The sequence below is a fragment of the Anabrus simplex genome, chromosome 2, assembly GCF_040414725.1.
Source record: "Anabrus simplex isolate iqAnaSimp1 chromosome 2, ASM4041472v1, whole genome shotgun sequence".
Taxonomy (NCBI): Eukaryota; Metazoa; Arthropoda; class Insecta; order Orthoptera; family Tettigoniidae; genus Anabrus; species Anabrus simplex.
In genome coordinates this window covers 1,204,886,894-1,204,910,284 of record NC_090266.1, presented here as the reverse complement: position 1 = coordinate 1,204,910,284, position 23,391 = coordinate 1,204,886,894, and the positions used below count along the sequence as shown (strand labels likewise).

Genomic DNA, 23,391 nt, shown 5'->3' with positions numbered 1-23,391 from the left:
TAAGTTACTTAAACGCTGGTCTACATAGGCAAGATTAGCATTAGTTTGAACATTAGCCTCAGCCAAGCTAGAAAGATTAGTATTAGTTTCAGTGAGGCGTCGCTCTAAGCTAGCACATGTTGCGATAAGCCTAGTCTGTAAATTGGTGTTAACTTCATTCATATTAAACCTAAGGGCTTCAATTGCTGCTAATATATTTTCCATGTTGAGAGTAATGAAAATATTTCAATATGTGACACTTAGAAAATTTCAAATATAAATTGAAATATCAGTGGCTTTAAAGTTCAAAAGCACTCAGTTCATCATATATCAGCACATAGAAATCAACCATATGACACAGAACACATAAAACACAAATTATTTGCCACGTCCAGGGCATAAGTTTCACTTTGCAAATAAAGAAAGAAAGAAAGAAAGAAAGAAAGAAAGAAAGAAAGAACACCACGTCCAGGGTGTTATAATTGTCTCTTAATTGATAGCACTGTTGACCTAGCTATCGAGCCCCTACGTGTAGGGTGCCACGTATACTACCCCCTCACTGTACCAGTAAAAGAGCCCAACTCTCAGATTAAATTTTAAAGTAGCATGAAATAGAGTTCTCAGGGCGAAAAACTGGATTAATTGTAGCTAGGGCTCGGTACAGGAGGTAGGGTCCTATCTACAGAAAAACTTTGACTCTGATTGTATAAGAGTTTATTCACATAAGTCATGAATTTGCACATCACCTCTAAGTAGAAATGGACTGTCTTCCTCGTATTCCAATAGTATGGCTCGGGTTCTCCAGCTCACCAAGCCAAGCTGGTTGAAGCACGTTCCAGAAGACTCCAGGGATTCCAGGGACTCCAGATACTCCAGACATTCAGTCCATTCAGTGAACACTTAGAAAAATTCCAGCTTCGAAGACGCGTAAATAATACAAGTCCATTTAGTGAACACTTAGAAAAATTCCAGCTTCGAAGACACGTAAATAATACAAGTCCATTCAGTGAACACTTAGAAAAGTTTCAGTCTCGACGGCACGTAAATAATACAAGTCCATTCAATTAACACTTAGAAAAATTCCAACTTCGATGACACGTAAATAATACAAGTCCATTCAATGAACACTTGTAAATATTCTAAGTTCAATTACGAAGACTTAGAAAAATTTCTACAACACTCGAAGTCTTATGAGTCCACTTTATAAAACTTGGAAGAATCGTCCTCCCACACTTGTATAATGACAGAGTTCCACGATGATAGTAGCAGCAAGAGTGTCCCCGCTGACTACTCAGCTGAGACTGTTAATAGGCTACAGTAGGTCCTCCTTTTATTCAATCTGGGATGTCTACGTCATAATACGGTTTGATTGAATATCTCCCGAATCCCTCAATGGATTTGCTTGAAACTCGAGCATTGGGACGTTTAGGTGATCCCAAACAAGATGACATATCGCTCGATTCGCTAGCATCATTATTATAGAAATTTCAAAATTTTCTCCATCGAACACTCTAGAACAAGTGACGTGGAATCCAGAAAATACCAATCAAGGCTGGTAACACGTGTTGAGACGAGCGGGTGGTCTAGCTAGCCCCTGTGGCTACGTCACAGCTCACAGTCGTCATACACTCGCTAGCTGGTCCTCGCTGCTGGTAAACAAACCAGGCGCGCTCGGAACATTACGCGTGGTAAATAAACGTAACTTATGCTCAAAAAATACTTATGTACAGGTCGTAACCGGTACAATACGTCCTTAAAGTGGGGATGGGAAAGTGTTAAAGGTGTGTCTGCTCTCACTGTCTCACTCTACCCCAACCTTCAACACTATAATTCACTCTATCTTCACAATGGTTTTCACACAGAATTCTGGGATAGTTTACAGTAGCCTTGATTACTGAAAAAGTTTTCAAAAATACAAACAAAATAGACACAGCAACACAACTTGCAGGAAAATTAAAATAAATTTTATGAAAGAGAAATTGTCAGAAGGATCGTGTTGGGTAAAGTAAAAGAGCTTGAGAATCAGATGCTGAGAGAGGATACTTTATCAGTCTAGTCCATGGCAAAACTGTGTTCATACGCCCAACAAAAACATCAATATTTTTATTAAAAGTGTTAATTACATACCAGATGACTGTGAGCTACCAGTGAAATCACCACCAGCTGGAGTCTGAGTGTTGACCGAGCGTGTAGACCTGAGCATTTCAGCCAACGGTGCTCTGTGTCCTTCTGGTGTAATTTGGTATGTCTGAAATGTAATCACTTTTTGGAAAATTAAATATTTTAGGAATGAACAGGCAAATAAATTAAAAGCGATGCAAATTTAAACCACAAAGAAGACATACAAGGCAGAGGATCATGGCATACATCAAATAACAAAACCACCATGTAGTTTTATACGACTGCTGACATCATGATGATAGCCACAGGACCTCCAGTGTTACATGCAATCCATACCACAAGAATGTGACCATTCATTCCAAAAATACTTCATGCATTGGCTGGGATTAAGACAGCGGCCACCTTGGTGAGAAGCCAGTGACTATGTCACATGGCCGTCATTTCTGCCAAACAGAAGATTGCTGAGAACCATAGGTATTTACCATATTATTCGGGTACAGTCCTGACAGAAATACGTGAATGACCAATATTTATCTAACAGAGCAAAAGAATTGCCATACACTGTTCAGAGAGAGCAACTGGAAATAATATATTTTCATTTTTAAAAGAAGATTATTTGGAATGCAATATTAAGACTATCAAATTTGCTAATAGTATTTTTTTTTAATGTGTGTGATCACAAATGAACTCTTAACTGAAATAATGAACGAATGAATGAATGAATGAATGGAACTAACTGGCAATGCATTCATTCCTGCTTACATCTTTCAGTGTTCAAGCCCCTGATAATTAACTAGGTGGCTACTGAACCATGTAAATGCAGCTAGCACATTGGTGCCATCCTGTGTTATGCCCATTACCTTGTTATCATTAAATTCTGAGACTTACCATTTTCTCATGGGTATCCCTCTGCTGCTCTTACACTCCATGGCCAAGTTTATCAAACTCCTAGGCAAACTGCTCATTCATCGGACATGGTTCACATAGACAGCCTCATCCAAAGTGTTCATTCCTTACTAAGTCCGTGTCTCTTCATAACGAATACCCTTCCGCCAATGCTCCCATCTATTCCTACTAGTAATTATTCTCATTTAGTAACTGACATAAAGGTAAGAATATTGGAACAGCTGGACCATTCGGTCAGAGTGGATAGACACAGGATACCTAGGATTGCATTAGATGGTAATATTGATGGGAAAAGGAAAGTTGAAAGACTAAGATGGCTAGATGATGTCCAGGCAGATCTAAGTAAAGTTGGCACAAAAGGATAGAGAAGAAAGGCACAAGACCGAAATTATTGGGTGGTTATCAGTTGGGAGGCTAAGGTCACACTGCTAGGAATGTACTGCCAAAGATTGAGAATCATTCTCATTACATTTACATCCACTACCTACAGCTTACATGTAAGATATGAAATATGGTACATAATAGACAATAGCCTACCCATATATGACAAGAGAAAGCAACTTATCCCTAGAAGGGGTAATAAATTGAAACCACAAAAATCAAAATCACATTTTAAACAAGAAATTCATTTAAGAATCCTAAATTTCTTAAATCTGAAAGTAGTCAAGACCATCTATCCGGGAAATTAATACTACCTATACTGTATTGTCCACACAAAATACAACCAACAAAATGTTTCAGAATACATACAACCACCTAGGGGAGTGCGACTGTGAGCTTGCATTCAGGAGATAGTGGGCTCAAACCCCCACTGTTGGCAGCCCTGAAGATGATTTTCAGTGGTTTACCATTTACACACCAGACAAATAGTGGAACTGTAACTTAAATACGGCCATGGCCACTTACTTCCCACTCCTAGCCCGTTCCTGTCCCATCATAGCCATCAGTGGGACGTAAAGCAAATTGTAAAAATATATATATTGCACCAGGAACTGCCAACGGTCTGGAACATAATTTAATTCAGCGCGAGGTACTGCAACATAAACAGAGTCACAGCTGGAACTTGTGTTGAGAGAGCGAGTAACTACGTCATGAGCTGCACACAAGGAACTGACCTTACTGTGCTGCGCCGATCCCGTGTGCAGCGCGTGATTGCATGGAATGGAATGGAACGTATTTTTTCGATATTTTGATCTGGATAAGCAATCAAATAATGGAATACGTCATTCTGTAGCCCATCATTTAAAGGCAAACATATTCAAATTGCAAGTAAATCGGCCCAGGGATTTAAGAGTACTTCCACCTCAAAGAAGATCAATTCTGCCACGAGGAGACCGAGTCAGACTCGGCAGAATGGTATAAAAGAACCGAGATTTGCCAAGTAAAAATCAGTTCATAACTCGCAGCTGAAGGAACAACACGATGTTGTACGCGATTGATTACGCCGATGTTCGAACATAGCCGCCGCAAATGAGGTTCGCCAGTAAAAACTCTGCCATATTTGTTGTCAAAAGACTTGTATTGAAATTGCTACTTTTGGACTTAGAAAGTTTTCGAAAATTAAAATACGAACTTAGTCTTCATGAACTACTAGGAGTATTTCGAGAACGTGTGACAGTAACTTAAACTGTGGAATAATGCATTTTAACTTCAACTCGGTTGAAAGCAAGTGTGTAGAACTTATACTCACACCAGATTTAAATTTAACTTGGAACATTTGTAATTTAAAAGCATGTGCATAAATACTTAGTCTGTTAAAGCAGGTAATGCAATAAAAGTGCTTAAAGATTCGTATTTAATAAAATTGTGATTAACTCTAAACAGCATTAAAACATTCGTCGTGGGTTAATTTCTTCTTCATAACACTAACTATTTCAACGTACCAACATTCATGAGTCTAGAACACTTCTACTGTTTTAAATAGACCTTTTCTTCATGTGTCATACCAATGATTATATTAGAACTGTGTTTTTTCTTCAGAACAGTTATTCCAATAAATGAGCTTTCGTAATTTTGCTGCCAATGTTAAGAACAGTGAACAAGTGCACATAACAAAATACCGTTCATACATTTATGAAGTGCAAATATGAGTTATTTTGAATAGAACACTACTAAGTAATCATAGTCGGTTGAACTTTCTCGTGTTTGCTACACTACACAGTGACACGTGAAATCCTGACAAGTGCCTCTTTCTCATAATTATCATATCTGCCTGCCGCTACAGAAGCTGAATCTCGAGTCGATGTGGGACGTGTCAAGGAGGGAATGGAACCGTGGTATCAACGTGGGATATGGAGCGTGGTGCTATGGTGATAACTTCATGACATCGGCTGCCTATGGTAACAACTTGCTGTTCGCTGACCAGCAGCTGTCTACATTCCAGTCCCGAGTTCCAGTAAAAACAGGTGATATGAAGTGCATTACAAACCACTTTTAAAACAAGCGCGTAAAATTCCACAAAAACTAACTTTCTTCTTGCCAAGTGGAATAGTAAACTCAGAGACTTCGTTTAGCAGCTTTATGAACAATTATGATAACACTCATTGGAAATTAGACTTTTACTAAATTCTAGTTTGCTTTATTTTCTAAGTGTTAAATTTTCCATACTTATAAACACTTTTAGGAAGAACTTTACAAACTTTAAAAGTGAAAGAGTATTTATTTTAAAGTGAAGGAATATTTATTATTATTATTTAAAAAGACTGTAGGTAACTAGTGAAATTTATTATTTAAAAAGACTGTAGGAAACAAGTGAAATTTATTAATTAAAAAGACTGTAGGGAAAACAATTCTGATATTTTAAATTTGATCTTCAAGCAAAAGACACTCATTTCAATTAATTTATGGGGACTAAAAAAGAAATTATTTTCTAAACATCAAGATAAACACAATCTTTTGCGGATATCACGTTATTAAATCAGGCAAACATCAAGATGAACTTTATTTATTTTTGCATTATGAAAATTCGTAAAATAACTTGCCTTAAGGTTTAAATAATTTGCCAACGAAACAAATATTTTGTCAAAAGGAACAGGAATAATAGGAAACATTGTCCATAAATTCATGGTGTTGAATAAATTGAGATTTAAGCCGAACTATTATTTTGCTCTGCATAAGCCTCTCTGTACCTGCTCCATAAGAGCCGTCCACCCCTATGTGAAGATTCTGATGCCCAGATCCCTGATCATTTCCTGGTGTAATATAGTAAGACACCCATGAGTATATTTGAGAATTTCACATGCATTTGATTTTTAAAGGAAGATACCTTATTTACTTGCATATGCACCCCCCCCTTTTATTTCCCCACATTTACAACCAAAAAAAGTAAGGGGGGTCCAATGCAATAACCTCAAATTTTGTGCAGTGAACAATGGTTTTAGGCTATAAAGAGCTATAAATTGTACATGTAAACATTCAACGCTATTCCTTAACCAATGTATGAATGTATACTGAGTTTTAATGACTATTTTCGTTGGAAGGCAGTATTTCTAAATTTAAAAAAAAAAAAATGGTGAACACACAACTTTTAGGCTTAAGTATAAAGTAAATATAGTCAGTTTTTAGTTACTCTTGTATCACGTCATTCGTTTAGTCTCATTTACTTCACTGAGGTTGACGTCAAGAAGGGCATCCGGTCATAAAAACTCACTACAAAGATTCATCTCACTTCATACTTGACCCCGTAGAGAAAAGGAATAAGTGTGTCGTATTATGGAATATTAATACAAAAGAATGTAATGGCAGTCATTTGTGTCTGTCAGTTAAGCAGTAGGCCTACCACACAGTAAACCTGATCACTGCTTTCATTTGAATTATCGTCGTTTTGTGCCGCCATCTGCCAACTTCCCTGCTACCAGCGAGTCATCGTTCAAAGACATCATCCTCACAGCAAACGCGAGTATTTGAGATCCGGTCTGTTTGAAACTAAAAAAAAATAGTTCCGTTTCTGGCTAGAGTGTCCAGACATCTATTCTCTTTGGTCAAGTCAGTGAGAATCTATTTGCAAATGGTTTCTGGAGATGGTTTCTGTTCTTCCCAGTTGGTTGATGTAGCAGAAGCCACCCCTTTTGAATAAAGCCGTGCTGTGAAAAGCGTGCCAACCCATCAGCTGATAACTAGCGTATGTTACGAGTTGCAATTCCAAATGAAATACGCAGTGACTGGAAGCATTCTTTGGATAACTGCGGCTATTGAAAGCCAGACCTTACTTTTAAGTATATGTCCCGCTTGTTCTCTACATTTATCACACCAGGATTCACCTAAACAGCTGTAATTGAAATAAGAGAGACCGCATTGTTTAGGTTAGGTATGCTACTAAATGCCTGGTTAGTGTACAGATTAATAAATAAGTTACAAGATTGTGAGCAATTGCAAAACAACCTCAATAATGTTGTGAAATGGACAGTAGGCAATGGTATGAACGGGGTTAAAAGTCAAGTTGTGAGTTTCACCAATAAGAAAAGTCCTCTCAGTTTTAATTACTGCATTGATGGGGTGAAAGTTTCTTGTGGGGATCACTGTAAGTACCTACGTCTTAACATAAGGAAAGATCTTCATTGGGGTAATCACATAAATATGATTGTAAATAAAGGGTACAGATCTCTGCACATGGTTATGAGGGTATTTAGGGGTTGTAGTAGGGATGTAAAGGAGAGGGCACACAAGTATCTGGTAAGACCAAAACTAGAGTATGGTTCCAGTGTATGGGACACTCACCAAGATAACTTGATTCAAGAACTGGAAAAAATCCAAAGAAAAGCAGCTCGATTTGTTCTGGGTGATTTCCAACAAAAGAGTAGCGTTACAAAAATGTTTGCAAAGTTTGGGCTGGGAAGACTTGGGAGAAAGGAGACAAGCTCCTCGACTAAGTGGTATGTTACATTATTACATGTGATAAAATTCATTTTTGGGTCCATATTGAAAGTATTTTTATTAAATAACACTAGAATGTTTACATTATTCTCCCATCTATTCCTCCACAAGTTCTTAAAAAAACATTTTAAATTTCACAATGCAAATCCCATCAAAAATTCTATCAAACTTTGCTAAACTTAAAACAAATTCAATTTACAACCAAATCACGTTTTAAGTTTAGATCACGAATATGTACTCAAATATACCTGTCAACGAAACTATCACCATAATAAAAAACAACCTTTCCAAACATAGCACATTAAGCAAAATTGAAATAGATGAATTCATAAAGTTACTAAGTTTTGTTTTACACAATAATTACTTTACTTTCAACAACAAAATATATAAATAAGAAGGCTTAGCTATGGAAGACCCAATCGCCGGCATTTTAGCGGACATCTACATGGACAATCTAGAATACAACAAAATAGTAAATAACATTAACGACTCAGTTTATGGTTCCGTTATGTAGACGATACATTAGCAATTATCGATAAACAACTTAATAGTGATAACATCCTAACGTTCCTAAATAATTTAGACGATAATATAAAGTACACAAAGGAAAATGAAAACAACAGTTCAATTTTCTAGACATCAAAATCACACGAGTTGTAGACAAATTTGATTTCCAAATTTACCGCAAGCCTTCATTTACTCCAATAACTACAAAAAATGAATCTTTGCACCCGAATTCCCATAAAAAAGCCACTTATTACAGTTTAGTATACAGGGCATTAAAAAGCCCTCTTTCACCGGATAATCTAAAAAATGAATTAGATTTCATAAAAGAAATAGCCAGATTCAACGGGTTCAATCCAGATATGATCAACAAAATCATTAATAAAGTTAAACTAAAATTAACCACAAACCTTTCTCCAATAAAACCCAACAAACCAAAATTCACGAAGTTCATATTTACCAACCCAAAAATCCATCAAATTACCAATCCTTTAAAAAAACACAACGTAAAAATCGCTTACGCAATGCAGAATACAAATCGAAATTTATTTTTTAATCATAACTCAGTCAATTCAACTAATAACAAATATTCAAGCTCAGCTATATATAGACTCAGTATGTAATTTTTATGTTGGTCAAACTGGCCACTGTTTCTCAACTAGAGATGCAGAACATTATAACGCCAAAAAACATAAGTTCACTGCGATGAGTAACCACATGAAGGAAACAGGTCACAAATTTACTACAATAGATCAGCATCTACAAATCTTAAAAAGAATTGAAAAAGGTAAGCTCATGACGGAATATGAAAACTTATACATCTTCCTAGATCAACAATTCAACAAAGACAAAAACTTAAATGACATAATAGATAACAAAAGTCCTCTTTATGAACAGATTCCAATTCTATTAAAAAACCCATTCCTTCTGAATAGTAATTTTTATAAAATATTTAGCACCAAATCAGTAAACACTCCCACCAATCCAACACACACACACCACCCCCCGCCCCTTCTTCTGCTGCAGACAACTCTTCCTCATGCGCAGCAAATAGGCCCTTAGCCACGCTTTCTCAAGCTCAACCCCCTCCACCAAGACTTCACAAATACAACACGCGAAGTAAAAGCTTGGCGACTGCCAGTTGCTCTAAAGCCCTCAACATAAGTTAACATCTCAGCAGTCAAAGGGGGTAAGTGTCAACACTTTCCATTTAACTTCCACTATTCAGCCCCTTAATTCCAATTATGGTCTTTCATTAAATTCAAAATAACTTTTTAATTACAGAATTTCATCACACACCTGGCTACCCACCGACTGACAACAACGTTCCCTTTGAACTAGTACGCTCACCTCAACACGTTCAACAATAAAAGCTACACCTATCACAAACTCTTCCCTCAAATATTACTTCAAAGAAGATGGCCTAATGACGTCTACACAAACTTCAATATAGCCTACGGCACCAGCATTTCATCTAATATTATCATCTTAAAAAGAACCAGGCCATATGTAAATTCTTCAAAACATATAAGCATATTAATGAAAATCAATACTTATTAACTTCAAGAACCAACGACCACTACCAATGCTCAACATTCAAGTTTTTAACAACACGCTCTTTGACAATCAAATGGAGTGTGCTTTCTGATTTTTATCTTTATTATAATATCTTTTAATATCAGTGTTGTAATCTTCAAGTGATTGTCATGTTTTTAGACTCAAATATTAACACAATATTGTTAAGTAATAGTATACCACATTTTATTTTGTATTAGTTGTTTAACGATCTCCAATCCATTTTACAAGATATAGTTTTGAACAGTATTCATAAGTCATTCCCAATCAGGTACCTGATCTATTCATAAGGTAAAAAAATGGCTGATGATGCCTACTATTGATAGGTGAAACATGTACCATCCAATGTATTAACTTTATGTTAATATTTTAAAAAGGACAAAGTCCTAACTTCTAAGATTGTATTGTATTGAATAGGTGGGAGAACAATATAAACATTCTAGTGTTATTTAGCAGAGAGGTGGCGTGGAAGGACATCTGTAGACGAACAAGTTTGAGTGGTGTCTTTAAAAGTAGGAAAGATCACAACATGAAGATAAAGTTGGAATTCAAGAGGACAAATTGGGACAAATATTCATTTATAAGAAGGGGAGTTAGGGATTGAAATAACTTACCAAGATGTTCAATAGATTTCCAATTTCTTTGCAATCATTTAAGAAAAGGCTAAGAAAACAACAGACAGGGAATCTGCCACCTGAGCGACTGCCCTAAATGCAGATCAGAAGATTGACAGTGACCGAGTTCCATGACGGAAAGAATAAAAATAAACAACAAGAAAGCTTGTTGCATTTTTGGATATCTACTGGTGTGGCTGTAATGCATTTTATCATCATAATTTTAATTTTGCACGTTCGTTGCCTCCATATTCCTTTTATTGACGCATAGTATGTTCTTTTTGGCATCTCCGAAAATAAAAAAAATCAATATTATTATTATTATTATTATTATTATTATTATTATTATTATTATTTAGGTACGTTGGTGAGTAAAACAATGGTTATGACTGGATTGTTTATATCGCGTTTTAAACCCACTTCTCTCCAAAGATTACGTAGGCTATATTAGCCTGAGTTACGAGCTATTAAACAATCACTTTGTTAATGATCTCGCCTGCTATATTAATAGAAACAACCATGAATATCTCTTAACTAAAGTAAACTTGTTTCCACATCCCGAGGTGGTGTAGTTCCCAATGGAAGGAGTTGCTGTAAGGCTTTTACCCGCTTCAAAGCAGAATTGTTGTTCTTCTGAGATATATATATATTTATTTATTTTTTTTGCTAGGAGCTTTACGTCGCACCGACACAGATAGGCCTTATGGCGACGATGGGATAGGAAAGGTCTAGGAGTTGGAAGGAAGCGGCCGTGGCCTTAATTAAGGTACAGCCCCAGCATTTGCCTGGTGTAAAAATGGGAAACCACGGAAAACCATCTTCAGGGCTGCCAATAGTGGGATTCGAACCTACTATCTCCCAGATGCAAGCTGACAGCCGCGCGCCTCTATGCGCACGGCCAACTCGCCTGGTCTTCCGAGATCAGTGTGTGTTTTAAGATTGAACGAGGCTGATGATGCCCAATAAAATGTGGGCAAAATATGTACCTTTAAAATTCTGGTAATTTCGATGTGTATTTGACCATACAATAGTGGAATAAACTGTACTGAATAGGTGGTATTACAAAATTACTCCTTGTGTAAAATTTGTGATTAACAACACAACTGCCATCCATTTTCAATACTATGTAGCTATCCAAAACTACAAGGTTTCAAATGACAGTGAATGACCACATAGATCCTTACTAATTTAGAAGAACATTGAGAAATGATTAAAAACCCGTGCCAGATGAACGTAGTAAAGACCACCAAACACGGAAATCTACGATAAGCCACACTAAACTACACTATGAAGTTGGCTAGAATAATTGAATAGGCTACCTTTTTTATTGGCTATTGTGATGGAAGATGAAGAAAGATAAAGAAAAGATACGAATCTGAATACGTGAAATAGGAAGGAGGAGGAGAATACATAGTGAATTCCGTCACTTGCTTCACGCATTATATGGAAATGATGGAGAAATAAAAATTAGTTTTGTCTAAATTATAAACAGTGTCATGAACTTCTCTCTATTAATGAAGATGATATTAAGAAAAATGAATATGAAGTACCCAATTTATAGAATATAGGGTCAAAATGTATGCAAAAGCAATATATGATACAAATACTCAAGTTCCAGAAATACTCAAGTTCCAGAGAATCATTTATTTCCAGCCAACAGTTGTCATTCAATCATTCAATCAATCAATAAATCAATACTGATCGGCATTTAGGACAGTTGCCCTGGTGGCAGATTCCCTGCCTATCTGTTGTTTTCCTAGCCTTTTCTTAAATGATTTCAAAGAAATTGGATATTTATTGAACATCTTCCTTGGTAAGTTGTTCCAATTCCTAACTCCTCTTTCTATAAACAAATATTTTGCCCCAACTTGTCCTTCTGAATTCCAACTTTATCTTCATATTGTGATCTTTCCTATTTTTAAAGACACCACTCAAACTTATTCATCTACTAACGTCATTCCACGTCATCTCTCCACTGACAGCTCGGAATATACCACTTAGATGAGCCCAAACTTTGCAACATTTTTGTAACGCTACTTTTTTGTCGGAAATCACCCAGAACAAATCGAGCCGCTTTTCATTGGATTTTTTTCCAGTTCTTGCATCGGATAATCCCGGTGAGGGTCCCATACAATGGAACCATACTCTAGTTGGGATCTTACCAGAGACTTATATGCCCTCTCCTTTACATCTTTACTACAACCCCTAAACACCCTCCGAACCATGTGAAGAGATCTGTACCCTTTATTTACAATCCCATTTATGTGATTACCCCAATGAAGATCTTTCCTTATATTAACACCTTGACACTTACAGTGATCCCCATAAGGAACTTTCACCCCATCAACACAGTAATTAAGACTGAGAGGACTTTTCCTATTTGTGAAACTCACAACCTGACGTTTAACCCCGTTTATCATCATAAAATTGCCTGCTGTCCATCTCACAATATTATCGAGGTCATTTTGCAGTTGCTCACAATCTTGCAACTTATTTATTATTCTACACAGAATAACATCTGCAAAACGCCTATCTCTGATTCCACTTCTTTACTTATATCATTTATATATATATATATACATAATATATAAGAAAACATTAAGGTCAAATAATAGTGCGTAGAGGAATTCCCCTCTTAATTATTACAGGGTCAGATAAAGCTTTGCCTACTCTAATTCTCTGAGATCTATTTTCTAGAAATATGGCAACCCATTCAGTCACTCTTTTGTCTAGTCCAATTGCACTCATTTTTGCCAGTAGTCTGCCACAATCCACCCCATCAAATGTTCTAGACAGGTTAATCGCGATACAGTCCATTTGACCTCCTGAATCCAAGATATCTGCTATATCTTGCTGGAATCCTACAAGTTGAGCTTCAGTGGAAACACCTTTCCTAAGCCTGAAATGCCTTCTGTTGAACCAGTTATTAATTTTGCAAACATATCTAATATAATCTGAAAGAATGTCTTCCCAAAGCTTACATGCAATGCATGTCAAACTTACTGGCCTGTAATTCTCAGCTTTATGTCTATCACCCTTTCCTTTATACACAGGAGCTACTATAGCAACTTTCCATTCATTTGGTATAGCTCCTTCATGCAAACAATAATAAAATAAGTACTTCAGATATGGTACCATATCCCAACCTGTTGTCTTTAGTATATCCCCAGAAATCTTATCAATTCCACCCAATTTTCTAGTTTTCAACCTTTGTATCTTATTGTAAATGTCATTGTTATCATATGTAAATTTTAATACTTCTTTAGCATTAGTCACCTCCTCTATCTGGACATTATCCTTGTAACCAACAATCTTTACATACTGTTGACAATACTGCTGCCTTCAACAACCTGAAAATCACTTTTTTTTTTTTTTGCAAGTTGCTTTACGTCGCACTTTACGACGACGATGGACAGGAACGGGCTAGGAGTGGGGAAGGAAGTGTCCATGGCCTTAATTAAGGTACAGTCCCAGCATTTGCCTGTTGTGAAAATGGGAAACCATGGAAAACCATCTTCAGGGCTGCCGACAGTGGGTTTCCAACCCACTATCTCCCGAATACTGGATAATGGCCACAATTAAGCAACTGCAGCTATTTAGCTCGCTAATCACACTTTTACTTACAAATACTGCAACATATGAAATACAAGACCCCCTGAATTACATTTCACAATCAATTTGCTTTTGGGAAGTAATCATACTTTTTTTCCCAGCTTAAATTTATCATTGAAGTTTTCTTCTTATAACATTTTATATCTTCTGGAATGACAACAAACCTATAAAACCAACTGAGTTTAGCCCAGCACACACTAACAACACATCCATATATTTTGAGTCTAACACTGTTGTCTTTGTTTCCCTCCACTTCTCTTACCCTCCATGACAGAGTCCATTATTCTCCTAGGTATCCTATCCATCTCCATTCGCCGCACATGATTCCATCACAGAAGAGACTTTATGCAAATCACTTCATCCACTGAGTTCATTCCTAACTTAACCTTTACTTTCTCATTCTGGGACCCTCCTGCCTTTCTCAACCTGCTTGTACCAGCAGTCTTCCTTGCTACATTCTTGCCTGTTATTTCTAATAAGACATCCTGAATCCACCCAGCATTCACTCCCGTACAGCAAAGTGTAAAGATAATTTCATCCAGGAGCCGACATCTTTCTTACAGAATACTGTTGATTGCAACTGTGAAATCACTACATTAGCTCTGCTGCACCTTGATTCAATCTCACTTATTATACCAGTACTACCACCCTGGGAGAATGCGGTACACATTCTAAATACTTAAAATAATCTATCTGTTCCAGTTTTGTATTCCCAACCTCACATTCAATTATCTTAGGTTTCTTTCCTACTGAAATTACTCTTGGAAATCCAAATGTTCACACGTTACTCACTGCACCTATTTCCATGTTCCAAGATCTCAGACTGCAGGGTTTCAGCACAATTTGCCTTTAAGATTAGGTCGTCAGCATACGCCAAACTGCTTCCTAAATTTTCGTCTAAATGAATCCTTCACTGCATCACTAACTTTACACAGTTACTCCAAGGTATTCCCTTGCTGTTTCTACTACAGCATCCCTGTGTGTGACCCATTCTCTTCCTATATCCTGAACCAGCTTACTGTCTATTCTTTGGAACTTTGCATTAATCATACCCATGTATTTTAAACTCTCTTTGAACAACAAAGGTGAAATATTACAGACTTGTCTAACACCTATCAGTACCTTGAAGCACAAACTCATTAGCACAACAGCCAAATTGTCAACATAAATGAATTTGATTGCTTTTAATAATCTACCCCGTAAGTGCATAATACCTCTGCATGGCCAACGTCTTTCCTCTCTGTACCGTCATACGCATTATCCAGATCTACGAAACTTAAACATAACTATCAATTTCTCTGTAAGATTTTTCAATTACTTGGCGCATGCTCCAAATCTGATACTGACAGCCCCTCTTTGGTCTGAAACCACACTGGTTTTCATCCACAATACTCTCAACCATTGATCACACCCTCCCAAACTGCCAGTGAATACCTTGCCTAATACACTGATCAATTCAATATCTCAATAGCTGTTGCAATCTTTCCTGTTCCCTTGTTTACAGACAGGTGCAATTACTCCTTTAATCCAATCAGAAGATACCTTACTAACATTCCATTTAATCTTATTACTCCATGCAGCTATTTTACCCATTTTCCCAATATATTTCAGGTCTAATTTTATCTATTCCTGCTGTTTTATGGCAGTGGAATTAATTTACCATCCTTCCAACTCCCTCATAATTTCACTTACAACACTGTCCTCCTTTCCATGAGCTCGGTTGTACACGATTTCAACAGAAAGATTTCCCTTTACACTGAGGAGATTTTCAAATTACTCCTACCTGTCCAGTGATTCCCTGGGAACTACTACACGAGTCCACCTAATCTGCCCAAAACACTATTCATTTCCCCTTTCCATCCCTTTCTAACATCCTTTATCACTGTCCAAGAAAGGATTCTCCAACCACATGACCAAGCCTTTCCAGTCTTGCCAAAATCCCCCCAATTCCCTGTCTGCATCAGTCCTCACTTGGAGCCATTTCTGACATACTGTCTTTTTGCATTTTAACAAGCTGCCTTCACTTCAATCATTCTACCAAGATGTTCACTTATTCCCATCTTTAAACAGTTATTCCTAGGCATTCCCATGCTGTTTCTACAACAGCATCCCTGTGTGCCACCCATTCTCTTCCTATATCCTGAACCAGCTTACTATTTATTCTTTGGAACTTTGCACTAATCATATCCATGTACATTAAACTCTCCATCTGAACTGCAGACAGATTTCACTTTCTCTATCTTAGGCCTAGTGATATTTAGTTAACTACAGATAAGATAGTGCTCTACATCATCAAAATATCCCCAGAATACCCATTCATTCCTAATAGATTTCCTGAATTCAAAGTCTGTTACGATAAAGCCTATTATGGATCTGGTGCCCCTACCCTCCCATACTGAACCAAGAATGCTGGTGTAGCATCCATACTTGAAGTAATTCAAATTTAAAATACGTGCTGCATGCAAGGAGAGCCGACCACTACTTTGAGCTCGCTGCCAGCTGGTCAAAGACAAACTATGTCACTTCAAATATTCCATTCATTCTATGGTTAATAACTCAGCATAATAAAAATGGTACAATTACTTGAACTACATCACCGTGTAGCCAGTATTAGAACCTACATAAACACCAAGTTTTATGAAAATCCATGAAGGATTAATGGAGTTATTGCAGGCTGAAGTGATAACTGAATTCAGTGATGTATATGGCAGGTTCAGTATAAAAGAAGCCAGGTGACAAGCCCAGGTACAGTATTATCCCACAGCCCAGCCATGCTGGTTGGCTGATGGAAGTTCTATAACATGATAATGTCAGTGCTGAAAGTCTGCAGTTAAACTCTACAAAGATCATCATATAAGGTGAATAAAATATTTTCAGTCAGTAAGGAACGTTAACTTTTGCATCTGAAGTAGTGCAATCTTGAACTTGTACTTTTCCAAGTGACATTACTTATCAGGAAACATTCATTCGTAATTTTGAACAGTGAATTCAACCTTATAGCCAGATACTGAATTCTAATATAAGAACTTGTGTTCTGAGTGGAATTCAGATATTGAATTTGAATATTAGAACTTGTGTTTTGAAGTGGAAGCATTAACTAAGAGGCCTTAGAACAGTCCATTGAAACTTTAGTTTTCTTGAGTAAAGATCAAATGCTCGTTGACATTTAACCTCATATTACAGTTAACTGAACACTGTAACTTCAGTGAATGGAATTTCACTAGCAAGTGAATAGAAAATCATATCAATATCTTCATCTGTGCTTAAATTTAACATAGTAGTATCAGTGAACAGAACTAAATTCACTCCATGTAAATAATCTACTTAAGTATTATCTTCGTGACATAATTACATGTGAACGGAACTGATTTCATGTGTAGGGTTTTAACTTCAACTGAAAGTACAATTATTGCAGTGAACAGTGACATAACATTGTGATGCTCAAACTTGTAAACATACATACATACATTATCATTATAGACTGTTATGCCTTTCAGCGTTCAGTCTGCAAGCCTCTGTGAATTTATTAAACGTCGCCACAATCCTCGATTTGCAACTAGTGTTGTGGCCTCATTTAGTTCTATACCTCTTATCTTTAAAGTGTTAGAAACCGAGTCTAACCATCGCCGTCTTGGTCGACCTCTACTTCTCTTACCCTCCATAACAGAGTCCATTATTCCCCTAGGTGACCTATCCTCATTCATTCGCCTTACATGACCCCACCATCAAAGCTGGTTTATGTGAACGGCTTCATCCATCGAGTTCATTCCAAAATTAGCCTTTATCTCCTCATTCCGAGTACCCTCCTGCCATTGTTCCCACCTGTTTGTACCAGCAATCATTCTTGCTACTTTCATGTCTGTTACTTCTAACTTATGAACAAGATATCCTGAGTCCACCCAGCTTTCGCTCCTGTAAAGCAAAGTTGGTCTGAAAACAGACCAATGTAAAGACAGTTTCATCTGGGAGCTGACTTCCTTCTTACAGAATACAGTTGATCGCAACTGCGAGCTCACTGCATTAGCTTTACGACACCTTGATTCAATCTCACTCACTATATTACCATCCTGGGAGAACACACAGCCTAAATACTTGAAATTATCGACCTGTTCTAGCTTTGTATCACCAATCTGACATTCAATTCTGTTGAATTTCTTACCTACTGACATCATTTTAGTCTTCGAAAGGCTAATTTTCATACCATACTCATTGCACCTATTTTCAAGTTCCAGGATATTAGACTGCAGGCTTTCGGCACAATCTGCCATTAAGACCAAGTCGTCAGCATAGGCCAGACTGCTTACTACATTTCCACCTAACTGAATCCCTCCCTGCCATTTTATACCTTTCAGCAGGGGATCCATGTAAACTATGAACAGCAAAGGTGAAAGATTACAGCCTTGTCTAACCCCTGTAAGTACCCTGAACCATGAACTCATTCTACCATCAATTCTCATTGAAGCCCAATTGTCAACATAAATGCCTGTGATTGATTTTAATAATCTACCTTTAATTCCAAACTCCCCAGTATGGCGAACATCTTTTCCCTCGGTACCCTATCATATTTCTCTAGATCTACGAAACATAAACACAACTGTCTATTCCTCTCGTAGCATTTTTCAATTATCTGGCCTCGTACTGAAAATCTGATCCTGACAGCCCCTCTGTGGTCTGAAACCACACTGGTTTTCATCCAACTTCCTCTCAACTACTGATCGCACCCTCCATTCCAAGATGCCAGTGGATACCTTGCCTGGTACACTAATCATTGAGATACCTCGATAGTTGTTGCAATCCTTACTGTTCCCTTGCTTATAGATAGGTGCAATTCCTGCTTTTGTCCAATCTGAAGGTACCTTACCAACACTCCATGCTAATCTTATTACTCTATAAAGCCTTTTCATACCTGCCTTCCCACTATACTTCACCATTTCAGGTCTAATTTCATCTATTCCTGCTGCTTTATGACAATGGAGTTTATTTACCATCCTTTCCACTTCCTCAAACGTAATTTCACATTGAGAAGCTGTTCAAAATATTCCCTCCACCTCTCCAGTGATTCCCTGTGGTCTATTATGAGTTCACCTGAATTACTCAAAACACTGTTCATTTCCTATTTCCTTCGATTCCTAAGATTCTTTATTACTGTCCAGAATGGTTTCCCTGCTGCTTGACCTAGCCTTTCCAGGTGATTACCGAAATCTTCCCACAACTTCTTTTTGGATTCAACAACTATTTGTTTCGCTCTGTTTCTTTCATCTACGTACAAATCCCTGTCTGCCTCGGCCTGTGTTTAGAGCCAATTCTGATAAGCCTTCTTTTTACGTTTACAAGCTGCTCTCACTTCATCATTCCACCAAGATGTTTGCCTTTTCCCATCTTTACATACAGTTGTTCCTAGGCATTCCCTTGCTGTTTTTACTACAGCATCCCCGTATGCCACCCATTCACTTTCTATATCCTGGACCTGCTTACTGTCCACTGTTCGAAACTTCTGACTAATCATATCCAGGTACTTCTGTCTAATTTCATCGTCCTGGAGATTTTCTACCCTTATTTACTTGCAGACAGATTTCACTTTCTCTAACCTAGGTCTAGAGATACTTAGTTCACTACAGATCAGATAGTGATCTGTATCATCGAAAAATCCCTGGAAAACTTGTATATTCCTAACAGATTTCCTGAATTTGAAGTCGGTTAAGATATAGTCTATTATGGATCTGGTACCCCTAGCCTCCCATGTGTAGCGGTGAATAGCCTTATGTTTGAAGAATGTATTCGTAGCTAAACCCATACTAGCACAGAAGTCCAGCAAATGCTTCGAATTTCCATTGCAGTAGCTTCCGTATCTTCCTCACATTTACCAATCACCCTTTCGTATCCTTCAGTTCTATTCCCAACTCTCGCATTGAAATCGCCCATTAGCACTATTCTATCCTTGCTGTTGACCCTGACCACGATGTCACTCAATGCTTCATAAAGCTTGTCAACTTCATCCTCATCTGCACCCTCACATGGTTAATACACGAAGACAATTCTAGTCCTAATTCCTCCAACTGACAATCTACCCACATCATTCACTCATTTATGTGCCTAACATAAACTATGTTGCGTGCAATGGTATTCCTGATAAAGAGCCCTACCCCAGACTCTGCCCTTCCCTTTCTAACACTCGTCATGTACACTCTATATTCTCCTATCTCTTCCTCGTTATCTCCCCTTACCCGAATATCACTTACTCCTAGCACATCCAGATGCATCCACTTTGCTGACTCAGCCAGTTCTACTTTCTTCCCTAAGCCCCATTAATATTGATAGCTCCCCATCAAATTCCAAGTTGTTTCCAAGGAGTCCCTCGCCTGCCAAATGGGAGTGGGACTCAGTTACTCTCATAGGTCTGAGGCTTGCTTAAAATGCTTTGAGGTCGGTAAATTCATGAAGCAGGATGCTACCCTACTTGCACATAGTCCAAGTGAAGATCTCTCCTCTAACGGGTTATGGACCACCGGTGAATTATATAGTCCTAGCTGCCTGAGCACAAGGAGGGCCACGACTCAGAATATGTCAAGAGATTTCCACTCCCATTCCATAGCAACTGGTATCCCAACTCTCAGGACCACTTACTAGGCCACTCAGTCATTGTCCAGCGTTCACGAACTAGGACGTGACTACAGTAACCCACACCATAAATCCAAAAAAATAGTAGGACGTAGTAAAAAACTATAATCATTTGTGTCCCCTTTCATTGAACAGTGAATTGCACAAGTAAATTACTTCTTTTACAAACAATCTTTAAAACTGAGTCAAGTGAAATTTATGTACGTGTTCGATTTCATCAGCCTTCCACTGCAGAATAGTCTCTTTATTTCCTCTTAAATATGTGACAAGTTCAGTTACCTTAAATAAATGTTCATGTTTGATCTTACTAATATTCAACACAGTGCTTCACATTTCTTTAATCCCTTCATGGGAACAGTAAAACCATTCAAACTTCACTTCAAATTTCACCTCAAATAAGCCGAGTATTCTTAGTATTACTGAGTCAGTGAATCCTGGAACTTGACCTCCCAGACCGTCGAGATCTGCTAGAAATTCCAAAACGTCTTGAGCAGACTCTGGTGCACAGTGGGTAATTTCTAGCATCCAGCCGGCCAAAAATAATATTTTCAACCCTTGTCTTTGGTGCGCATTTTCTATGAGTCGTGTTTATAAGACTCTTGTGTACATTAATTAAGTACTGAAAAGTTATCTAATCTCACCGAAGGCCTAAAGTGGCTCTCCTCTGTTAGGGCATCATATTCTGGTGAGGCGAGCGCGCAGTTATTATTATGTGAGGGCTCAGTAAAGACGTCGGAACTAAATATTTCTTTAGCTTGCAATGTGATTATATTAGATGAAGGTGTGTATTTTTATACAGTATGTAGCATTTTCTGAAAATTACTATATTGTTGTCCAAAATATGCACTTAAAATTCAGGTACACGGTGTCCAAGCGCTACCAAATTATACAACTTTGAGCTGACTTTCAAAATGGATTGCTTTTGATTTCTGCAATGAAAGTCTTTTGGGTGAGTTATCTATACTTTCATGAATAGTAAATGGTGACTTTTTGCTGCGACCAGGCGCGACCATGAGAGTAATTAATTTTTTTCAGAAGCCATGTACTCTGTAACTCGGAGGTCGGTTTTCGAGCTGTTGAGGAACAGCAGGGAATATGAGCGCAACGATGATATTGCGAATGTTGTAATTGAACATTTAGGCTTTGAGGATTGTTTAGAGGATATATCCAAGTCAATAAGGAAATCTGTCAGTATTTTGTGTGCTAAAATTCGATCACGCTGGACAAAATATAGTAGAAAAAGGGACAAATTGCTTAAGTAAAATAAAATTTGGTTCTAGCAAAGAACGAGCCTTGCAGAAGGACATGCATCACAACAATGTCAGGATAAGTCTGCCATTAGCCTACTATAGCTCATTCCATGTTAAGAAAACAGTATTGCTCTTATGACAACCGGGTTGCCATATCGAACGGCTCTGCTCAACGCCATCACGGGAAAACGGCGGCACATAAATTTACGATATTCAGTATGTAAGTTCAAGACAAAAGGCTGAAGAAACTAAGCTACAAATTACTTTTATGAACTGAAGGGGACGTGGGGTTTACAGGGGCCACTTTTGGTTTGTATAGAATCAGAGGTAAACTACGGCACATAAGAAACCTCAGCACTGAAATATAAGGCAAATTGCGAGAGAAAATAAACAAATAATTTTATGGACTTGAGGGGCGGGTGATGTATTTAATTGCATTTAATAAATTTATCCAGACAATAAAAGCTAGAAAACAGACGCAGTGAATAAGTACTGCACGTGACTACAAAAGATCACAGTATTAATGTTAAAGAAATAAATCACACACGTAGGCTTATCGCATAACTCTCATTCAGCACAATACATTTACGCACTGATTTAAAGCCTAAAATACACACGCAATAAATAAATACTGTAGATGACTTCACTACAGAAGTTCAGGGAGGAAACGCGTCTATTGGTTGATATCCAAAGCAAAGTGCTGGCAATACCAATGATGGAAACCGCTAGAAGATTCTTCAGGAAGGCTTCCACTTCTGCGGATATTCCTGGAGTAAATATAAATTTAATAAACTATCTACGTGCCATCGTAGAAACTCTTTCGTGTGGGTATGCCATTGATAAAATGACATTTGGCATGTACGCAAAGGAAACTGTACAATTGTACTTACAAAAATACAAATCGTACTACATGCCTGTAACTTTGCACAAACTCTTGGTTCATGGCACTGTATTATACCTATTGGACACCTCTCCGAGGAAGCCCAGGAGACCAGGAATAAAGATAATAGGAAACCTTCCAGAAAGACACAAATACTGACCTTTTCCATAGGCTGCTTATATCATCGGACCCTTATATTACCAGCTTAGGGAAATCGAGGACGAGGTAGTTGATTCCGCTTTCATGAGAATTGCTCAACTTACTGTCTGAGGCTCCTGTATCTGGTTCTGCCGAAGGAGATAATGAAAGTGACTATAGCGATTCTGATGTAACTGCATCTGATGAATAAATTGTTTGGCAAGTACATGTATTCATGTATCTGATTTTAAACATTCTAAACAGCCATGTCCCACTATTAACACCTATTTAATTTCTTAAAGCTAGGAAAAATTATTAAAAT

General features: G+C 37.6%; 1 protein-coding gene across 3 annotated transcripts in view; it reads right to left on the bottom strand.

The window, feature by feature from the left end:
* LOC136864799 (protein FAM117B) overlaps nt 1-23,391 on the bottom strand; it is a 467,979-nt gene that overhangs the window by 320,053 nt on the left and 124,535 nt on the right. For all 3 annotated transcript variants that reach the window (XM_068225929.1, XM_067142204.2, XM_068225930.1), the window contains exon 6: nt 2,107-2,227. In XM_068225929.1, the coding sequence (XP_068082030.1) occupies nt 2,107-2,227 (121 nt within the window). The remainder of the gene's footprint in view (nt 1-2,106; nt 2,228-23,391) is intronic.